Source organism: Podarcis erhardii (assembly GCF_964252035.2).
Source record: "Podarcis erhardii genome assembly, chromosome: 2".
Lineage (NCBI taxonomy): Eukaryota > Metazoa > Chordata > Lepidosauria > Squamata > Lacertidae > Podarcis > Podarcis erhardii.
In genome coordinates this window covers 38554409-38570750 of record NC_138498.1, presented here as the reverse complement: position 1 = coordinate 38570750, position 16342 = coordinate 38554409, and the positions used below count along the sequence as shown (strand labels likewise).

At 43.4% G+C, this 16342-nt stretch overlaps 1 protein-coding gene and 1 long non-coding RNA gene across 3 annotated transcripts; both read right to left on the bottom strand.

Moving 5' to 3' along the window:
• Positions 1–4766: 4766 nt before the first annotated feature.
• Positions 4767–11887, bottom strand: LOC309335654 (urotensin-2 receptor-like). Of its 2 annotated transcripts, none has more exons than XM_081850877.1 (2): positions 11475–11887; positions 4767–6818 (listed from the first exon to the last, which is right to left on the bottom strand). In XM_081850877.1, the coding sequence occupies exon 2, from the start codon at positions 6648–6650 to the stop codon at positions 5541–5543; it is 1110 nt and encodes a 369-aa protein (XP_081707003.1). In that variant the 5' UTR covers positions 6651–6818; positions 11475–11887; the 3' UTR covers positions 4767–5540. The 2 variants fall into 2 exon arrangements, with proteins under 2 accessions (XP_081707003.1, XP_081707004.1); XM_081850878.1 differs by having other exon boundaries at positions 11660–11887.
• Positions 11888–12900: 1013 nt separating this feature from the next.
• Positions 12901–14883, bottom strand: LOC309333476. Its single transcript, XR_014152532.1, has 2 exons — positions 14724–14883; positions 12901–13690 (listed from the first exon to the last, which is right to left on the bottom strand). It is a non-coding gene; the product is annotated as an uncharacterized lncRNA (long non-coding RNA).
• Between the last annotated feature and the right edge of the window lie 1459 nt (positions 14884–16342).

The following is a 16342-nucleotide window of genomic DNA, read 5'->3' as shown; positions in this document are numbered from 1 at the left end:
GTAACAACATTTCCCCCAAGCAAAAACTGGAACATGGTGTCCCACGCAGTACAGAAATAGCATTAAATGGAAACTTACAAACTCAACTAAATTCAACCCTGACTTACAGTGTGAAAACCCATTCAACATAACAGAGCAATGCTTGCAAGGGGTCAGGCCAATCCAAGCAGCAAAGCCATTGCTGCATCCAGAGCCCTGCCTGCTTCTGTTTGTCAGGGTGCAAGGTTGGGGTGTGGCTTTTTTGCTGTGCAAGCTCCTGGCTGGTGCAGCAGAAGGGCCTCAGATGGGTCCATCCTGGAACAGCTTTGGATCCAGCATGCCTAATTCCAACCACTAGGCAGTAGTTGGTCAAAGGTATGCCTTCGTTTGCTAATATGAAGGAGTACAATACAAAAGGGAGCCAGTTCTTTGCATTTTTGCAAGACATGTGAATTTCCTCCCACACTCTACAGCGCTTACTGCTGTGAAAACTGTACACAGTACACAGAACAAATACAGTTGTGCCTCTCAGTTTGCCCTTTAGTTTTGTCACCGGCACTTATTTATTAGTGTTACTGTTTGGTAACCAGGTCATCATTCGATTTTAAAAAGATAGCTTTTAAATGAGCTCATGTTGAGGCATGGTAGATGGATGAGTATTTTACAAATAAGCATTTTAACTATTAACTAAAGTGCTAAAGGTGGGGTGGTCGAGGGTTGCTGGCATAGAGAACTGCAGCTGCTGCGACCTCTGCTGTAGCAGAAGCCCCAGCTCTGTCCACAGCAGCTATTAGAAAGCCCACCCCCACATAAGGCATTTAAAGGTTTTTTTTACACTGTTTTTAATATTGTGCAGTATTGCATTTTTATATTACTGTTGTGTTTTAATTGTTGTAACCTGCCGTGGGACATTAGGGTGAAGGGTGGCTATTATTACAGTTGTACCTTGGTTATCGAACACCTTGGTATTCAAACACCGCAAACCCCAAAGTAAGTGCTCTGGTTTGTGAACGTTTTTTGGAAGCCGAACGTCCAACGTGGCTTCCGCTTGACTGCAAGAAGCTCCTGCAGCCAATCAGAAGGTGCACTTTGGTTTTCAAATGGTTTCAGGAGTTGAACGGACTTCCGAAACGGATTAAGTTCGAGAACCAAGGTATCACTGTATTATTATTATTATTATTATTATTATTATTATTATTATTATTATTAGGTAGAATGGGACACCTAGAGATTTACAATCCTAAGTCCCATGGTTCCCTGGAGGGGGCCAATCATCAGGAGTCTGGGGTAATGAAAAGATCCCCAGAAGCCAGCAGAACTTCAGAGATAGGCGAGGAGAAAGTGGGTAGTGCGTGCTCAGCTGCTCTCGTAACGTTTACAGTATTTCTTCTAGTCTATGGACCTACTTATACTTGGATGGTTCTTCTCTCCTTGTTGGCAGTGGGATAATTCGGAAATGCATTGTTCCAAATTCGACTAAGCGAAACACTTGGTGAAAATACCTATCGACCCGTTTTAAGACTGAACGATTCTTCATCTGTTATCGTCTCTTGCCTGCAATTGCTGTAAGGGCTTAGACATCCTTTGCATTGCTATCTGCAGTTCTAATCATGGAGCAAAACAAATCCCTTACTCAAGAACAGAGTACCAGTGACTCAAAAGAAATCCTAGATGCAGCAATTAGGTTTGGAAAATACTGCCTGTTCTTGATTTATTGGTCTCAACAACTCTTTGGCACAGGAAGCTGTACAAAAAAAAATTGAGGGCATAACAGTGTATTTTGGCATAAACAAAGCTCAGAAAATATGGGCTGAGATCACTTGAAGCTAAACTGTGGAAGTAATGTGATCAAGCCAGATGGCTGTCCACCCTTTTGGTCATTTTGAAGCCTGCACACTCAGTGTATAAATGAGATAGGTGAACTCCCCAGCCTGATTGAGACTACGCATTCTGTGCCTAGAAGTTGCTCCTTCTGTTAATTCCAAGTGTGTGGGTTCTGGTAGGGTTTATTATTATTATTATTATTATTATTATTATTATTATTATTATTCTACCCTTCTCATCTGGCTGGGTTTCCCTAGCTAATCTGGGCGGCTTCCAGCAAAACATTAAAAATACATTACATCAGTCATTAAAAACTTCCCTAAACAGGGCTGCCTTCAGATGTCTTCTAAATGTCATATAGTTGTTTATATCCTTGACATCTGATGGGAGGGCATTCCACGGGGGGTGGGGGGAGCCACTACTGAGAAGGCCCCCTTCCTGGTTCTCTGTAACTTCGCTTCTCGCAGTGAGGGAACCGCCAGAAGGCCCTTGGTCCTGGACCTCAGTGTCCAGGTTGAACGATGATGGAGACTCTCCTTCAGGTATACTGGGCTGAGGTCGTTTAGGGCTTCAAGGTCAGCACCAACACTTCGAATTGTGCTCAGAAACATACTGGGAACCAATGTAGGTCTTTCAAGACCGGTGTTATGTGGTCTTGGCAGGAAACATAACCTGTGGGAAACATATTCTTTGAATACTTAAGGAGAGTTTCTTATTATTTCAATATTCAAGGCCTAAAACATAGAGCTTCAGCTTAGTAAACCCAGTACTATGGGGTTTGCAATGTTAAGCAATATGCGTCGAGGAACTCATGCTATGCTGTTAAAGAGCATGTAGCATCTAGACATATTGTTTGAAAATTCTTTTGGGTCTCTTTTCTCATTTACTTAAAAAAAGACCCTACACTGTAAGAAGTGCAGTCCTTCATTCTTGGTATTCTTAATTTGACCTTCAATTCTGTTCCTTGGCATTCCTCCACAGGACTATGGAGAAGGATGTGAGAATCAAATGCCTGATCACAGCGGAAAGAGGTGTGCATTGAAACCAGTGTGACAGTGGCTCCCAAACCTTTTACCCCATGAGCCACTTGAAAATTGCTGAGGGTCTTGGCAGACAACTTAATGACCTTTCTGCCCATTTCAGGATTTGTAACGCAGTGTGTTAGATGCTACATGAATAGTATCTCCACTGCTTCTTCCCCCTGCCCCCCCTTAGATTGCATTTTATGGTATTGCAATCTGAATTCCTCAGAATTGGCCCTTCTGAATGAAGCTCATGGACCCCATTTTTTAATCCCCTGTTATAAGGAGTTATTGTAATAGGGAGGTTGTGATGCTTCTCCAAGTTAGTGTTTTTACTACAACCTTGCTGCATTTGTTGACATCGAAACATGCTGGGAATGTGCCCCCTGCTGCTCATCATCCAAAGCAGTCTTATACATGGGGGGGGTATCTTCTGCAAGAAATAATTTGTGTGGAGAGGAAGTAAAGAAGGAAATGGTGAACGACACTGCAATTCTGCACCTAAGGGTCCACTCAGAAGCAGTAAGCCCTATTGAGTTTGGGGGGACTTACTCCCAAGGAAGTGTATATAGGGTTGCTGTCTAACACTCTTATTCCTGGTTAGACACACATACCTTCACCTGCACACACTGTGTGAATAGAACGAAGCACCCTTCTTCTTTCTGTCCTGCAAAGAACTGAAAAGCAGAGGTGACATGCTGACATTCCTGCCTTTTATATTCTGGGGGGGAAGCATGAGAAAGTAAAGGCACAGTCTTAGATGTTTGAAAGTAGATTCATTTTACCAGAAATAACCAACTGATAAGGTGCAATAATTATTTTGCAATGCCTTTATCCAAGCTATTCATCTCTGCAGACAAGGAGGCAGGCATCTCTTTTGTCAGGCTCCAGTGACTGTGCAGTGAACATTTCACCGACTGGGGCTGCAGTTCATATTTTCAGTTCTTTAAAGTGAGTTATGGCGAAGAAACCATTTTCAGCTCATACATTCTCCACCCCCCTGAGCTAGCCCATAAAAGAGAAATACCAGGAGTGGGGGGGGGGGGGCAGGGAGGCAGTGGCAGCAGTGTAGTTTGTGACTGACAGCTGTAGCTTCAGGCCAGAAAATTATTTTACCAGGTTTCTGCCATTCTTTAACTTCAAATATGGCTTTGTGTGACTGATTAACCATGTTTACATGGATACTTAGTGCTGACAGCTTCTACCCAGCTGATCTTGAGATACAGAGAGGAATGATCTGGTGTAACTCTTAAATAATCTGTTCTGACCAATAAACATCTGTATCAAGCATATCATAGAATCACAGAATTGTAGAGTTGGAAGGTACCCCGAGGGTCATCTAGTCCAACCCACCACAATGCACATGGTTCCCCATCCAGTTTGAAACCATACCCAACCCTGCTTAGCTTTGCAAATTTGCTAGCAAAGCTGCACCTGAATTGTTTCCCCTGCCTCAACAAAACTGCATTTGTTTGGCATGTTTTGGCTTGACCCTGGGTAGCTCTAAGTCATGCCTCTCATAATGTCATCTTGTCATGTTAGATCTGATATGATAAGAGAGATGTGGTTGGTTGAAAAAGGCTTTAATGAGGAAGAATTGTGCCAGCCAGCTATTTATTTACTTGCATTTCTTTCCCGCCTTTCTCCCATCATGGAATTCAAGGCAGTGTATGTGTGGTTTTTCGGCAATTTCCCATCCAGGCATTGAGCAGACTTAGACATGCCGAGCTTCAGCAAGCTGCTGTCCTTGTGTGCCTAGCTATGGAAGCTGAGGAACCTCCTTGGGTGTCTGGGTGAGGTAGTAGCAGGGCAGCTAAACAGAGTAGGAAAAGTATCATGCACCCAAACCTGAAACTAGCCTCAATGTACTCAATACCATTTCCCCCAAACTCAACTGCTATGTTGGTTCTCAACCGCAACAAGACACACATGATCACAAACTGAAGTCTTAGTTCTTTATTGATTTCACTTATTTCCCCAAACAACTGCTTGGGTGATATACTTCAAAACAACAGTAATTAAAAAAAAAACTTTTGACAAACAATGGTTCAATAATTTAAGTTGAAACGTCATGGGGTAGTTGGGGTGTATTATATGTTTTTTTGTGATTGAGTGAGTTAACCCAAAGTTACATCTAAGGCAAAAAGCAGTGGATTGGGAACTCTAGGAGACATAAGAGGCAACTCCTAGGGGTTAAGGTCCCATTGGCTCCTCCAATAAAATATTTGAGCCCCTCCCCCAAGTTGATGGGCATTGCCATTCAAATGGTGCGCGCGCACTGTGTCTTGTGATTGATTGTGAGGGGCAGGGCTTACCTGGGCCCCTTCAATATTTTTTTGAAGTTGTCACCCCTGCTAGAAGATCATACTCTTAAGTCAGGACGTGTCTATTTTATGATACCCATTTGATACTTTGCATTGCATCCAACGGAGCACTAAGTGAATCTTCTGTCAGCACAAGGATTTTTGTGAGTGTTTTCCTCCTCCCCATGCACACCCCCTAGATCTGTTCTAGGGTTTTCGCCAAGCCTCTGGGGGAGGAGAGGGGGGAAAGACCTACTGTGCAAGCAGTGATGCTTGTGCTGATGGAACATTTTAGTTGAATGCCACCTTTGGTGGTTCCCTGCTTCTCTGCTTTTGCCATTTGACAACACAGCAGCCTCTCAGTCCAGGCTCCCATGAGGCTAGCCAGTGCTTTGAGGTGTCCCTCCCCCCTTCAGGGACTGCTGTTTCCTCCAGGAATGGGAGGGAGCACAAAGGTCTCTGTGTAGTGCTGGCTGCTTGTGGACCACGATCTCCCAGAGATCCTCTGGAACCTGCTTCTCCTCTGGAAGTAGCCGCCGCTGCTGTTAAAGGATCGCTGCCTGTTCCTCAAGTACTCTTTGTAGTTTTTGGTCAGCAAGGTGTAGAGGAAAGGGTTGATGCAGCTGTTGCTGTAAGTCAGGCACGTGGTCAGGTAGTTGATGTTCCTGGTGGCATTATGAGACACTGGGAGGGGGTCGATGTATTGGGAGAGGAGGTGCCATATCCAGAAAGGCAGGAAGCAGGCCCAGAAGACCAGCACGATAGTGAAGATCAAGTACAGCACTTTTTGGTTGGGCAGCCTCTTGGTCTCTTTCAGAGAAGTCGTTTGGGACACCCAGTAAGTCCTTGCCAGCCGGATGTAAAGATACCCGATAACAACCCCGGGACCCACAATGCTGGTACAGAAGAGGATGGTGATGTAGATCTTGTAGGACAATTTGCTCCAGGTAGGGAGGCAGATGTTCTTGTCCTCTCTTACAAGCTGGATCATGATGAGCATCGGGAGGGTGAGGAGCAGAGACACAACCCAGATGATGACGGCAATGGCTTTCCGGTAGCTCTTGGACCTTTTCACAGTGTCCAGGGGCTTCAGCACTGCCAGGTATCTCTCTGTGCTCATCACCATCAAGGTGAAAATACTGGTGTGCATGGTGAGGAAATCCAAGCTGAAAAGGATCCGGCACCCAGCTTCTCCAAAGTACCATCCCCTGGTGAAATATGTCCCGACAATGAAAGGGATGGTGAGAAGGTAGAGTAGGTCTGCTAGGGCAAGGTTGATGATGTAGATGTACATAGAGGCAGAGTATCTCAGATAGTGGCACATCACCACCAAGGTGTAGATGTTGCCTGTCACTCCAATAACGCACATGATGGAGAGGATAGTCCCGATTGTGCAGGTGGCTATGAAGTCCTCTGTGGAGGCCCCATCCCAGGTTGTATTGTAGGAAATGTTGGGGTTGCTTCTGAGTAGGTCGCCCTTATCTGTGCCCACCCTCACTGTTGAGGAGACTGTGTCCTCCATCCTCTTAAATGATCTAACTCAGCAGCCCATGAACAGTGGAAAGTGAGTTCTTCTCAACTGGGTATTCCGGACACCATAAGGAGGGCAGAGCAGGCTTCATTTTTCAGCTGTTATCGCTTGTGCCGAAGCAGAGGCAGCTTCCCCAAAGTTTACACCAAGTGGTTTATTCTAGAGAAAGGACATGAAGAAACAGTGTTAGGGTAGGGAGAATTACAGAACGGAAGAGCTGCAAAGGTGGAAGTTTCAACTACAGTCTAGATTGTGAGTCTGGATAAGTGAGAGGGTTGCAAACTGGCAGGCAACCTGAGTTTCATTAGCTAGTTAGGAATTTGGCCCCTTCTCATTCTGATTTTCTGAACAGCTAGTCCAACTATCTGCATTCGTAGAATGAGAGATTTGCTACCTTAGATACCTTAGATGCCTTAGGTGCCACCAGCAGATTACAGACATGTGCACTGTCCAAGGTGCCAAAGGTGCCCTATAGCAGGGGTGGCTCCCCCTGAGCAAATGTTTTTGGTCCTCCAAGACCCAAGCAACTTTTATGGTGATGGCAAGAGGGAAAACATTATAATAAACATGGCTCACTGTGCTCTCCTGGAGCACCCTCTGCTCATCAGACCCTCATCAATTGTATTTATATGTTGTGATCTTTGGATGAAGAGTAGTATACAAATTTTAATAATAATAGTAATGCTACTACTAATAATGGGACACGGGTGGTGCTGTGGTCTAAACCACAGAGCCTGGGGCTTGCCGATCAAAAGGTTGGCGGTTCAAATCCCCGCGACAGGGTGAGCTCTCGTTGCTCGGTCCCTGCTCCTGCCCATCTAGCAGTTCGGAAGCATGTCAAAGTGCAAGTGGATAAATAGATCTACTGGTGGGAAGGTAAACGGCGTTTCCGTGCACTGCTCTGGTTCGCCAGAAGCAGCTTAGTCATGCTGGCCACATGACCCAGAAGCGGTACTGTCTCAGCCAGTAAAGCGAGATGAGCGCCACAACCCCAGAGTTGTCCACGACTGGACTTAATGGTCAGGGGTCCCTTTACCTTTACCTTACTACTAATAATAATGTAATCAGCAGAGAGGGGGGATTTGTGTCCCCATCAGCTGAGAGGAGGGGGCTTATTGTCTCCTCCCCAGACGACAAATGATTGATCTGATGAGCTGGTAGGGGATGATTTGCCTCCCCATTAGAGTGCTGTGCTAGACAGAGAGATTTAAATCTCTCCACTCACCCCAGGATTATTATTATTTTTTCCTCCTTAGCCCAGCACTGCGATGGGGATGGAAACCAACCCACTGGTCATCAGGCCAGTCATTTGATGAGGCGGGTGAGAACCCTTTCTTCTGTTAATCTGCACAGATCAGCTGAGGAGGGGGAATGTGTGTGTGTGTGTGTGTCTTTTGTCAAACGGGTATACATGTGCACATGCAAGAATGTGGGATAGTCACACCTACTGCTGGCATTCAGACTCCAGAGTGTTGGCCAAGGATGAATGCAACTCTTGCAAAAAACCAGCAACAACATAAGGCAACCACCCTGGCTCTATAGATGAATAATACATTTTACTAAATTGAACCCCAACAGCCTTTGGTAAACTGTTCACATTCTTTAATAATGAACCACCAATAATGAATTGTATTTCTATGTGGCTAAATAAATGGCCACATGATTCAGCCTCCATTTTCAATGAGCCCAGGCTGACTTCCAGGCTTGTCATCAGTTTGGGATGAGGTGGCAATCGCAGGCATGCTGCTACTCAGTGGTTTGTCTTGGCATAACATTCTCATGTTGAACCATCATTTTTAAGACAGGCACATTTTCGAAACCTATGTGTACTGATTTGTTTTCTATCTTTTTTTAAAAATAGGAGACATTGGTTGGGACCCAGTCAAGAGTTTCTGATGCTTTGGCTGGTAATGGCGCACTGGCAGAAGTGTGCAACTGGGGTTCTCACTGCCAGTTTCCTACAACTCAACCTCCACAGTCTTCTCTTAAAGCCCTCTCAGCAAGAGTCCCTCATCTCACCTTGTGGCAAAGAATTTCACCAATTTGTTGCACACTGTATGAAGTTGATTTGTGGGATTGGCTACTGCCACAAAGTTGGGTGATGGTTTCAGAAGGGTGTCAAAGTGACAAACGCTAGAAAAAGAGGTCTTGTCAGCCTCAAGAATCAGACGGGCTGCTCAGAAGAACAGCAGGGGAGGGCCATTGCCATGTGGCCATCAGGTTTGGCATGGTGGGGAGCAGGATGCTAGATAAGAATATACCAGTGATCTTGTCCAGCGAAAGTGATTTCCATGTTCACCCCGAACAGCAGGGGTCTTCTGTGGGCACATTTGGAATTTTGAGATGGTGTAAGGTGGACTCACAAAATGAATGCTGCAGGACATGGTATAGCACAAAAATGGATGCCATGTGGGGCAGGATGCAACATCAGATGGCTGCTGTGAGGTGGCATTAATGGCTGTCACACCTGAAAGAGCAGGAAAATAGAAAATGCCATTGGCATGCCCTCCCTCATCACCTGCCCCCTATCTATAGGCAGCACGGAAAGGCACCTATACCATCTGCCACCACTCACAGAGAGAAGCTCTTTGCACCTTGCTTCTTTTCAGAAGAGATGAGCTGTTTGGTGCCCAATCCTGGCAGCCTATGAAATGTGAGCGTGTTTAAGGGTGGAGGGGTGTTTGATGTAGGAGATTCTCAGCCAGTGCAAACAGGCAATGAGCAGGAAGAGGAAAGAGGCTGCTATGCATTGTGGATTTCTGAAGACATATTTATTGAGCCCTTTCACATAGGAATTACCAGAAGAAACATAACATGTACAATTGACACCAAGTCATTTCTGCAACTGCATAGTTGGATTTTTGTGGGGAGCCACTACGACCACAGCAATTTAGCACAGAGAGAACACGTCACCAGTGCAAACCATGTTTCCCACCATGATCTTGTACATCGGGGGGACGACCTGTGGCCCTCCAGATGTTGTTCGATTCCAACTCCCATGATCCCTGACCACTGGCCATCATCAGTGGAGTCCAACCACATCTGGAGAGACACAGGTTCCCCATCCTGGTTGTACATAAATGGGACAAGGTTGCTTGGAGAAAGAAAGGATTTTAAAATTGTGTGACCTCACCCTAAGTTCACATTTAGGTCCAGTTCACATAAATGTAGGCAATAATAAGTGATTTTTAAAATGGTCTGTACTGCCCGATGCTTGTTTTTGCATTTCTTAACAATGTTTCCTGAGAAGGCTGAAAGCGGGTCACAAAAATATAGAATCATGCATGAAGTTTTGACAGACCTCCAAGACAAATTCGCTCCTCCCCACACTCTCTACTGATTTGGAGGGGGGGCACCATTAATATATTTTGTTAATATTTCTGAGGAACAAATGATAACAAAGTCCTTTCAGGCTTTTGCCATGAAGGAAAATATCTGTGCTGGAGACAGCAGATGTTGAAAGTGTCACCAGCCTGGCTTGAGCACAGATCTGCTGCCCAGCGCCCAGCACAATTCCTTATGTTACAAAGCAATGTGACACAGCAGGGGGCATTTTTGTCCAGACTCGGTAAAGGGTAACATTTTAAACTGAGGCTTGCTTCTTAACAGATGTGGAAGGAGGGATTCAAATTATCTTGTTTGCCTCTCTTGGGGACCACACACTTCTAAAGTTCCTCTATCCTTAAGACAAGCAGTTCAGTCTTCATCAAAGAACAGGTCTGTGAGGCACTTCAGGCAAATTAGATCAATGCATTCATAGACAAAAAGACTGAGACGGCCCGTTTGCTTTGATGCATATAGTACTACTCCAAGGATTCAGGCAGCCTAGTCCTATGCCTTTTACCTGTAATGTAGCCCCACTTTGTATTCAACTTGCAGCTTTGACAAAATGCAAATAGCATTGGTTGGTGAGCTATTATCAGTATCATAGCAGGTATGGAAGGGGGATGTAACTGTTTCCTCCCCTGCTGCAGTACTGAGGAAAATCCTTCTTCTGAAACTGGTATTTGTTTTGATGGTGAAATATCCCATTGGAGTCAAATTCCGCTTACACACACACACACACACACACACACACACACACACACACACACACAAGCTGCACATTCAATAATAACACTTCTAATTTGACCCAAGATATCAGCCCTAGTTTAGAAGTGGCACAAAGATGCTACTTCTAAAGTACCGTATTTTTTGCTCTATAAGACTCACCTTTTCCCTCCTAAAAAGTAAGGGGAAATGTGTGTGCGTCTTATGGAGCAAATGCAGGCTGTGCAGCTATCCCAGAAGCCAGAACAGCAAGAGGGATTGCTGTTTTCACTGCACAGCGATCCCTCTTGCTGTTCCGGCTTCTGAGATTCAGAATATTTTTTTTCCTTGTTTTCCTCCTCCAAAAACTAGGTGCATCTTGTGGTCTGGTGCATCTTATAGAGCGAAAAATACAGTACATCTTGATGTGTGCTCAGTTTGGAAACAGGCTAAAAACACCCAGATGACAATGTACCTTCCTAACAATGAGAAAACACAAAAGATGCTCCTGAGCTGAGGGTAAGAAGAAGAAGAAAAAAAGACACAATTTTCATCAGCATGTCAAAAATGAGGTGCAGGCACACACAAGCACATACATACCATGTTTGCATTTTGATATCAACTGCCAATGCATAATGCAGCCCTCGGAGGCATTAAGAAATAAGAACTACCCTTCCTGACCTTCAGCTACATCTTACATCTCAGGTGACCAGCACACACATTTCAAGGAGTTGCCCCAGAAAGATAAATAAATCCCATCCAGAAATGGAAATTCCAGATCCAAACCTGACTTCTGTGAAATTCCAGCTGATGAAGTTTCTTCTTGCGTGAGTGGAGTAAATAAATAATGGGTAGCTTGGTGAAAATGTCTCCAGAGGATCTTCCTAGACACGAGGAAACGGTGCAAAACCCAGTGCTCACAGCATCTGGGATGACTGTGTGAAAGAGAGCGAGAGAGCGAGAAACCTCACTAAGTATGTTTGAAATGTGTGCCCTCCCAATCCTTGCATTCACTTATGCCTGCTATTTATGCTGCTACCCGTGACGCTCAACATTGTTGGACTGCAACTGCAGCAGGCGAGCTAGCCGGAATCCTCTCTCATTATTTTTTTTTTAAAGAAGCAGCATTTCAAAAACCAAAGCTGGTTGCTAGCCCAAGAGACAGCATGCCATGCATTGCACATCAGGACTGTTTCTTCCTGACTGAAAGGGCTACTTATATATTCCTTGAAACATTCTTAGCCTTTCCCCAAACAGATCTCTGTGTAGGGAGGGGAGGGGAGGGGATCCAATATTCTTTGCAGAAGCTTGGGAATAAAAATAACAGGTCTGGGGTTTGTGTAAGAAAGGGTTAAATCCTTCTGGGGAAGGTGCCAGCGGGAGACTTGGCATTGAGATTTAATTCCAAAAGGGAGCTGTGAATTTGTTTGGGTTGGAGGATTTATTGACAGCTGATCTACTACTCGGGTATCATAAGTGACACCTTTAAGACATGCTGTCCTGATGATAATAAACAGCTGTCCAACTTGTTTAGGGCTCTCTGCTAATTTCTCTTTCGACTTGGGATGACTGTGGCAAACTAAAGGGAAAAAGATGAGCGGACTGATTTGAAAACGAAAACTTTTTAGGACTGGGAGAAGCTGCTTAATGAAGATGAAAGAAAAAGGAGCTGAACGCAGGTAGGGGCTGCAGATGCCGGGCCAAATCACTTGCTCCCATTCCTCTCCTTCAAGAAGCATTCATTGTTGACAGAATCATTCTCTGTTGGACCCTTTCCTGGAAGGTGGAAGGTGGAACCTCTCCTTATACTGCCTTATTTTAAATTATTAAGCTTTGGAGCCTCTCAGAGTGCAGAGCCCAAATTTTCACAATAGTGCACTTTTCTGTAAAACTTATTTGTGGACTGATTAATAATGATCATGTTCAAATGTGGAGGTGTGTTATACTGGTGTGAGGATACACATGGCATGACATAACAGTGACCGATATAAGAATGGTCTTTTTTCACAAAGCATCAAATTTATACTATATTATTGACTAATGCAAAATGATAATTTTCAAATATTGCGGAATGTGTGGTATTGCAAATCTGTACATACAGATATGCAGCCAATTTAAATAATTCTTTTCTTTGAGAATGGTATAGCAAACAGTGAGTAATATACAACACAAGATATGAAGGCAATTCATAAAACCCTTCAGAACACCAGGATAGTTTTGAAAAACCCTACAGTTGTACTTTATGGAGATGTTCAACAATATACACATCTGCACAAATATTTGAAATTGTATGTCTCTTAGCTACATTTAATATTTCACACGTTTGTAGAAATGAAGTGGCACTTTGGGCACATGTTAAAAAGCTACAAGGGAGCAGTTCATGGCAAGTGTGGGGAGCATCTGCGAGGGTTGTTGACAGGGGCTTGTATAGTCCATCATCTTTCTGAATCCAGCCCCAGCTTGCTCTGAAAGGAAAGGCAGGCTTGGACTCTATAGCTCTTGGGCAAAGTCAGTTGGTTCAGCTAAGAAATTGGTTGATTTGTGGGTTAGCACAACAAACTGTTGAGCCAGTCTTTTGGTTGCATCCATTGTTGCCTCATTTCAGTCTTATTGTTAACACATCTTCATAATCCAGGGCTGCCATATTTCAAACAGTGAAAATCTGGACAGAAAAGTTGTTGAGCTTTTTGGGCAAAATTGCTAAAAAAAGAATGCTGTTTTTGAGCTATTTTTATGGAAAAACTGCAAAAATGACACTGCCGACACTGCCAAGTCATAATCTAAATTATCAACTTATGTGTGTCAGTATTAATACAGTGTGGTGTGAAGCAGAGTGGTAACTTAATGCTTTGTGCTTTGTATTGTATATAGTAAATAAGCCCTATTAAAGTGCAACTTGGTATTTCCTTTATTGCCCACCTGAGTCCCCAAAAGAGCCCCATGGCAAGACCATCCCTGAAATTGGAGTTGCCTCAATGAGCCCTGACTCTTTCTTCCATGTTCTGCTCAGTTCCTAGGTTCTCTTTTTCCTTTTCTTTCTTTTTTTTTTTTATAAATATTTATTAAAGTTTTTAAATATAAATGCACAAATAATAAACAGTCTTACTTCTATCACAGACATAATTTCATCACTTCTTTGGACTTCCTCACGTCTCCCGCTCCCATTTACATCGTTAAAAGTTTTTTCCAAACAAATTATCAACTTGTTTACAATCTCATGTCCACTCATTCAAATATAATCTAGCACTTCTTCCAAAAAATTTTATATTTTCTTTAGTCTCACTTATCATCAAATTTCAAATCTAATTTAGTGGTGGCCAGTTTTTTATAATCTAGCATCCTTCTTAGCATTCAACCAAATTACAATGTTTTTGTAGATACTTCTTGAATTTCTCCCAGTCTTCCTCCATCTTCTCTTCTCCCAGGTTACGGATTCTGCCTGTCATCTCGGCCAGTTGCATATAGTCCATCAGTTGCATCTGCCACTCTTCCAGTGTGGGTAGATCTTGAGTTTTCCAGTTTTTTGCGATGAGTATCCTTGCTGCCGTTGTTGCATACATAAAGAATGTTCGGTCCTTCTTTAACACCTTCTGGCCGACAATACCCAGAAGGAAGGCCTCTGGTTTCTTAGTGAAGGTATACTTAAATACCTTTTTCAGCTCATTATATATCATTTCCCAGAAGACCTTCACCTTAGGGCATGTCCACCAGAGGTGAAAGAATGTTCCTTCGTTTTCTTTACATTTCCAACATTTATTATCAGACGAATGGTATATTTTGGCAAGTTTAACTGGGGTCATGTACCATCTATATATCATTTTCATTACATTTTCCTTCAGAGCATTACATGCGGTGAAGTTCAGCCCCGTGGTCCACAACCTTTCCCAGTCCTCAAACATAATGTTATGCCCAATGTCCTGTGCCCATTTTATCATAACCGATTTAACCATTTCGTCTTGTGTATTCCATTTTAACAGCAAGTTATACATTCTAGATAATACCTTAGTCTTTGGTTCTAACAATTCAGTTTCTAACTTCGATTTCTCCACCTCTCTTTTTCCTTTTCATCTCACTGCCTCCAATTGGGAACACTGCACAGGTCTTCTATTCACTCATTTTGATCTGGTCTGTTGGTCTTCAGTGCTTAAGGCCTTTTCATTTTAACTTACTCTTGAATCTGTTGGGTACATTAATTAGAGAACTATATGTGAGCGGGGGTGGGGGGATTTAAACTTCAACACAGCCATTAATTTATAGGGCAGCCTGAAGACATCTGTAAGAGGGAGTGTTAGCACTGGCTTATGACTATTGATGTGTCACAAGCATTTAGTTCTTAGGAGAAGTACTGAATATTATTATACAATGTTATAATTTGTGGCAGGGGGAGGAAAGCTGACAGAAAGTACATTTAAAAGCACCGGGCATCACCAGCAGAGGCTGATCTTTTCAAATATATATACATACCTTTTAAAGCCAAATAGAGTTAACTGCATTCTGAGTGGGTAACTGAGATGTAATACGAATACGGGCTTAAACTGGTGGGAGGGAGAGCTAGTTTAAATATGGGAAATAGTTTGCTAAAAAATCTGGACTAGAAGAAGTATTTTATGGTTTATTTTGTGTGGCTTTCTAACATTTGTTACAGGCAGCAAAGCCAAAAAATAAAACATTAATTAGCAATAAAATATCAGTAGTTGAAGCACTTTCACCAGTATAGCCATCCAACAGTGATAGCTTTGGGATAGATAGCCTTGAATTTGTGCAATGGTCATAGACTGGCCTTTTAATCTCCCTCATCCCTCTTGCTACAGCATCATCATTTTGCCTTGGCCATGTCATTCTGCTTCCTCAACACCCTTTCCCTTCCTGTACATGCTTGGATCTTGATTAACATTAGGCACGGTTGTCATGATGGTGCAAGTGCTGCTCGCTCATTAATGTGTGAGATTTACCTGGGGAGGGATATAATCCCTTGCCTGCTTAGCTCTGACCCGAGGCTTAAGCCAGCATTTGCAAACCACTCCTAGATTGTTTCACTGTGCTTCAGTAGAACCAAATTATGCCATGCTAATAAGTCTTTTCATCAAAGCTCTCCTGTAGTCTTTGCAGCAGAAGCAAACTTGTCATTGCTGCTGTTGGCATTTGGAAGATGGTTGTAGACAGATTTTCTCAGGGACCAGATGGCTTCTGGTGTCAGTCAAACTAAATTAGGACTCTGCATTGTTTTCCTCATTCACATGCCAAGGGGAAGGGGAAAGGTATGCGATATCATGATTGCTACACTGCCCTCTTTTGAGCTGAATGCATCTCACCTGCTCGTATGTTTTGTATGTAATAAACTGTGGAGTGTTGCTAAAAAGAGGAAAAGGGGGTCTCCAAGCACCTTCCTTGCCTAACCACTACAAACCATTCTCAGACCTGTTAGGATTTCTGAGTCCTTAGCACATAGCAGAGATTTTTTTTTTAGTATTAGGAGGGTTAAAAAGTGTTTATGTGTCCACATGTGTGTTTCAAACTACAGTGGTACCTCTGGTTAAGTACTGTACTTAATTCGTTCCAGAGGTCCGTTCTTAACCTGAAACTGTTCTTAACCTGAAGCACTACTTTAGCTAATGGGGCCTCTTGCTGCTGCCGCACCGCCAGAACCCGATTTC

Excerpts from the sequence above, each read along its gene's own strand:
- LOC309335654 (XM_081850877.1), bottom strand. The coding sequence starts at position 6,650 with ATGGAGGACACAGTCTCCTCAACAGTGAGGGTGGGCACAGATAAGGGC.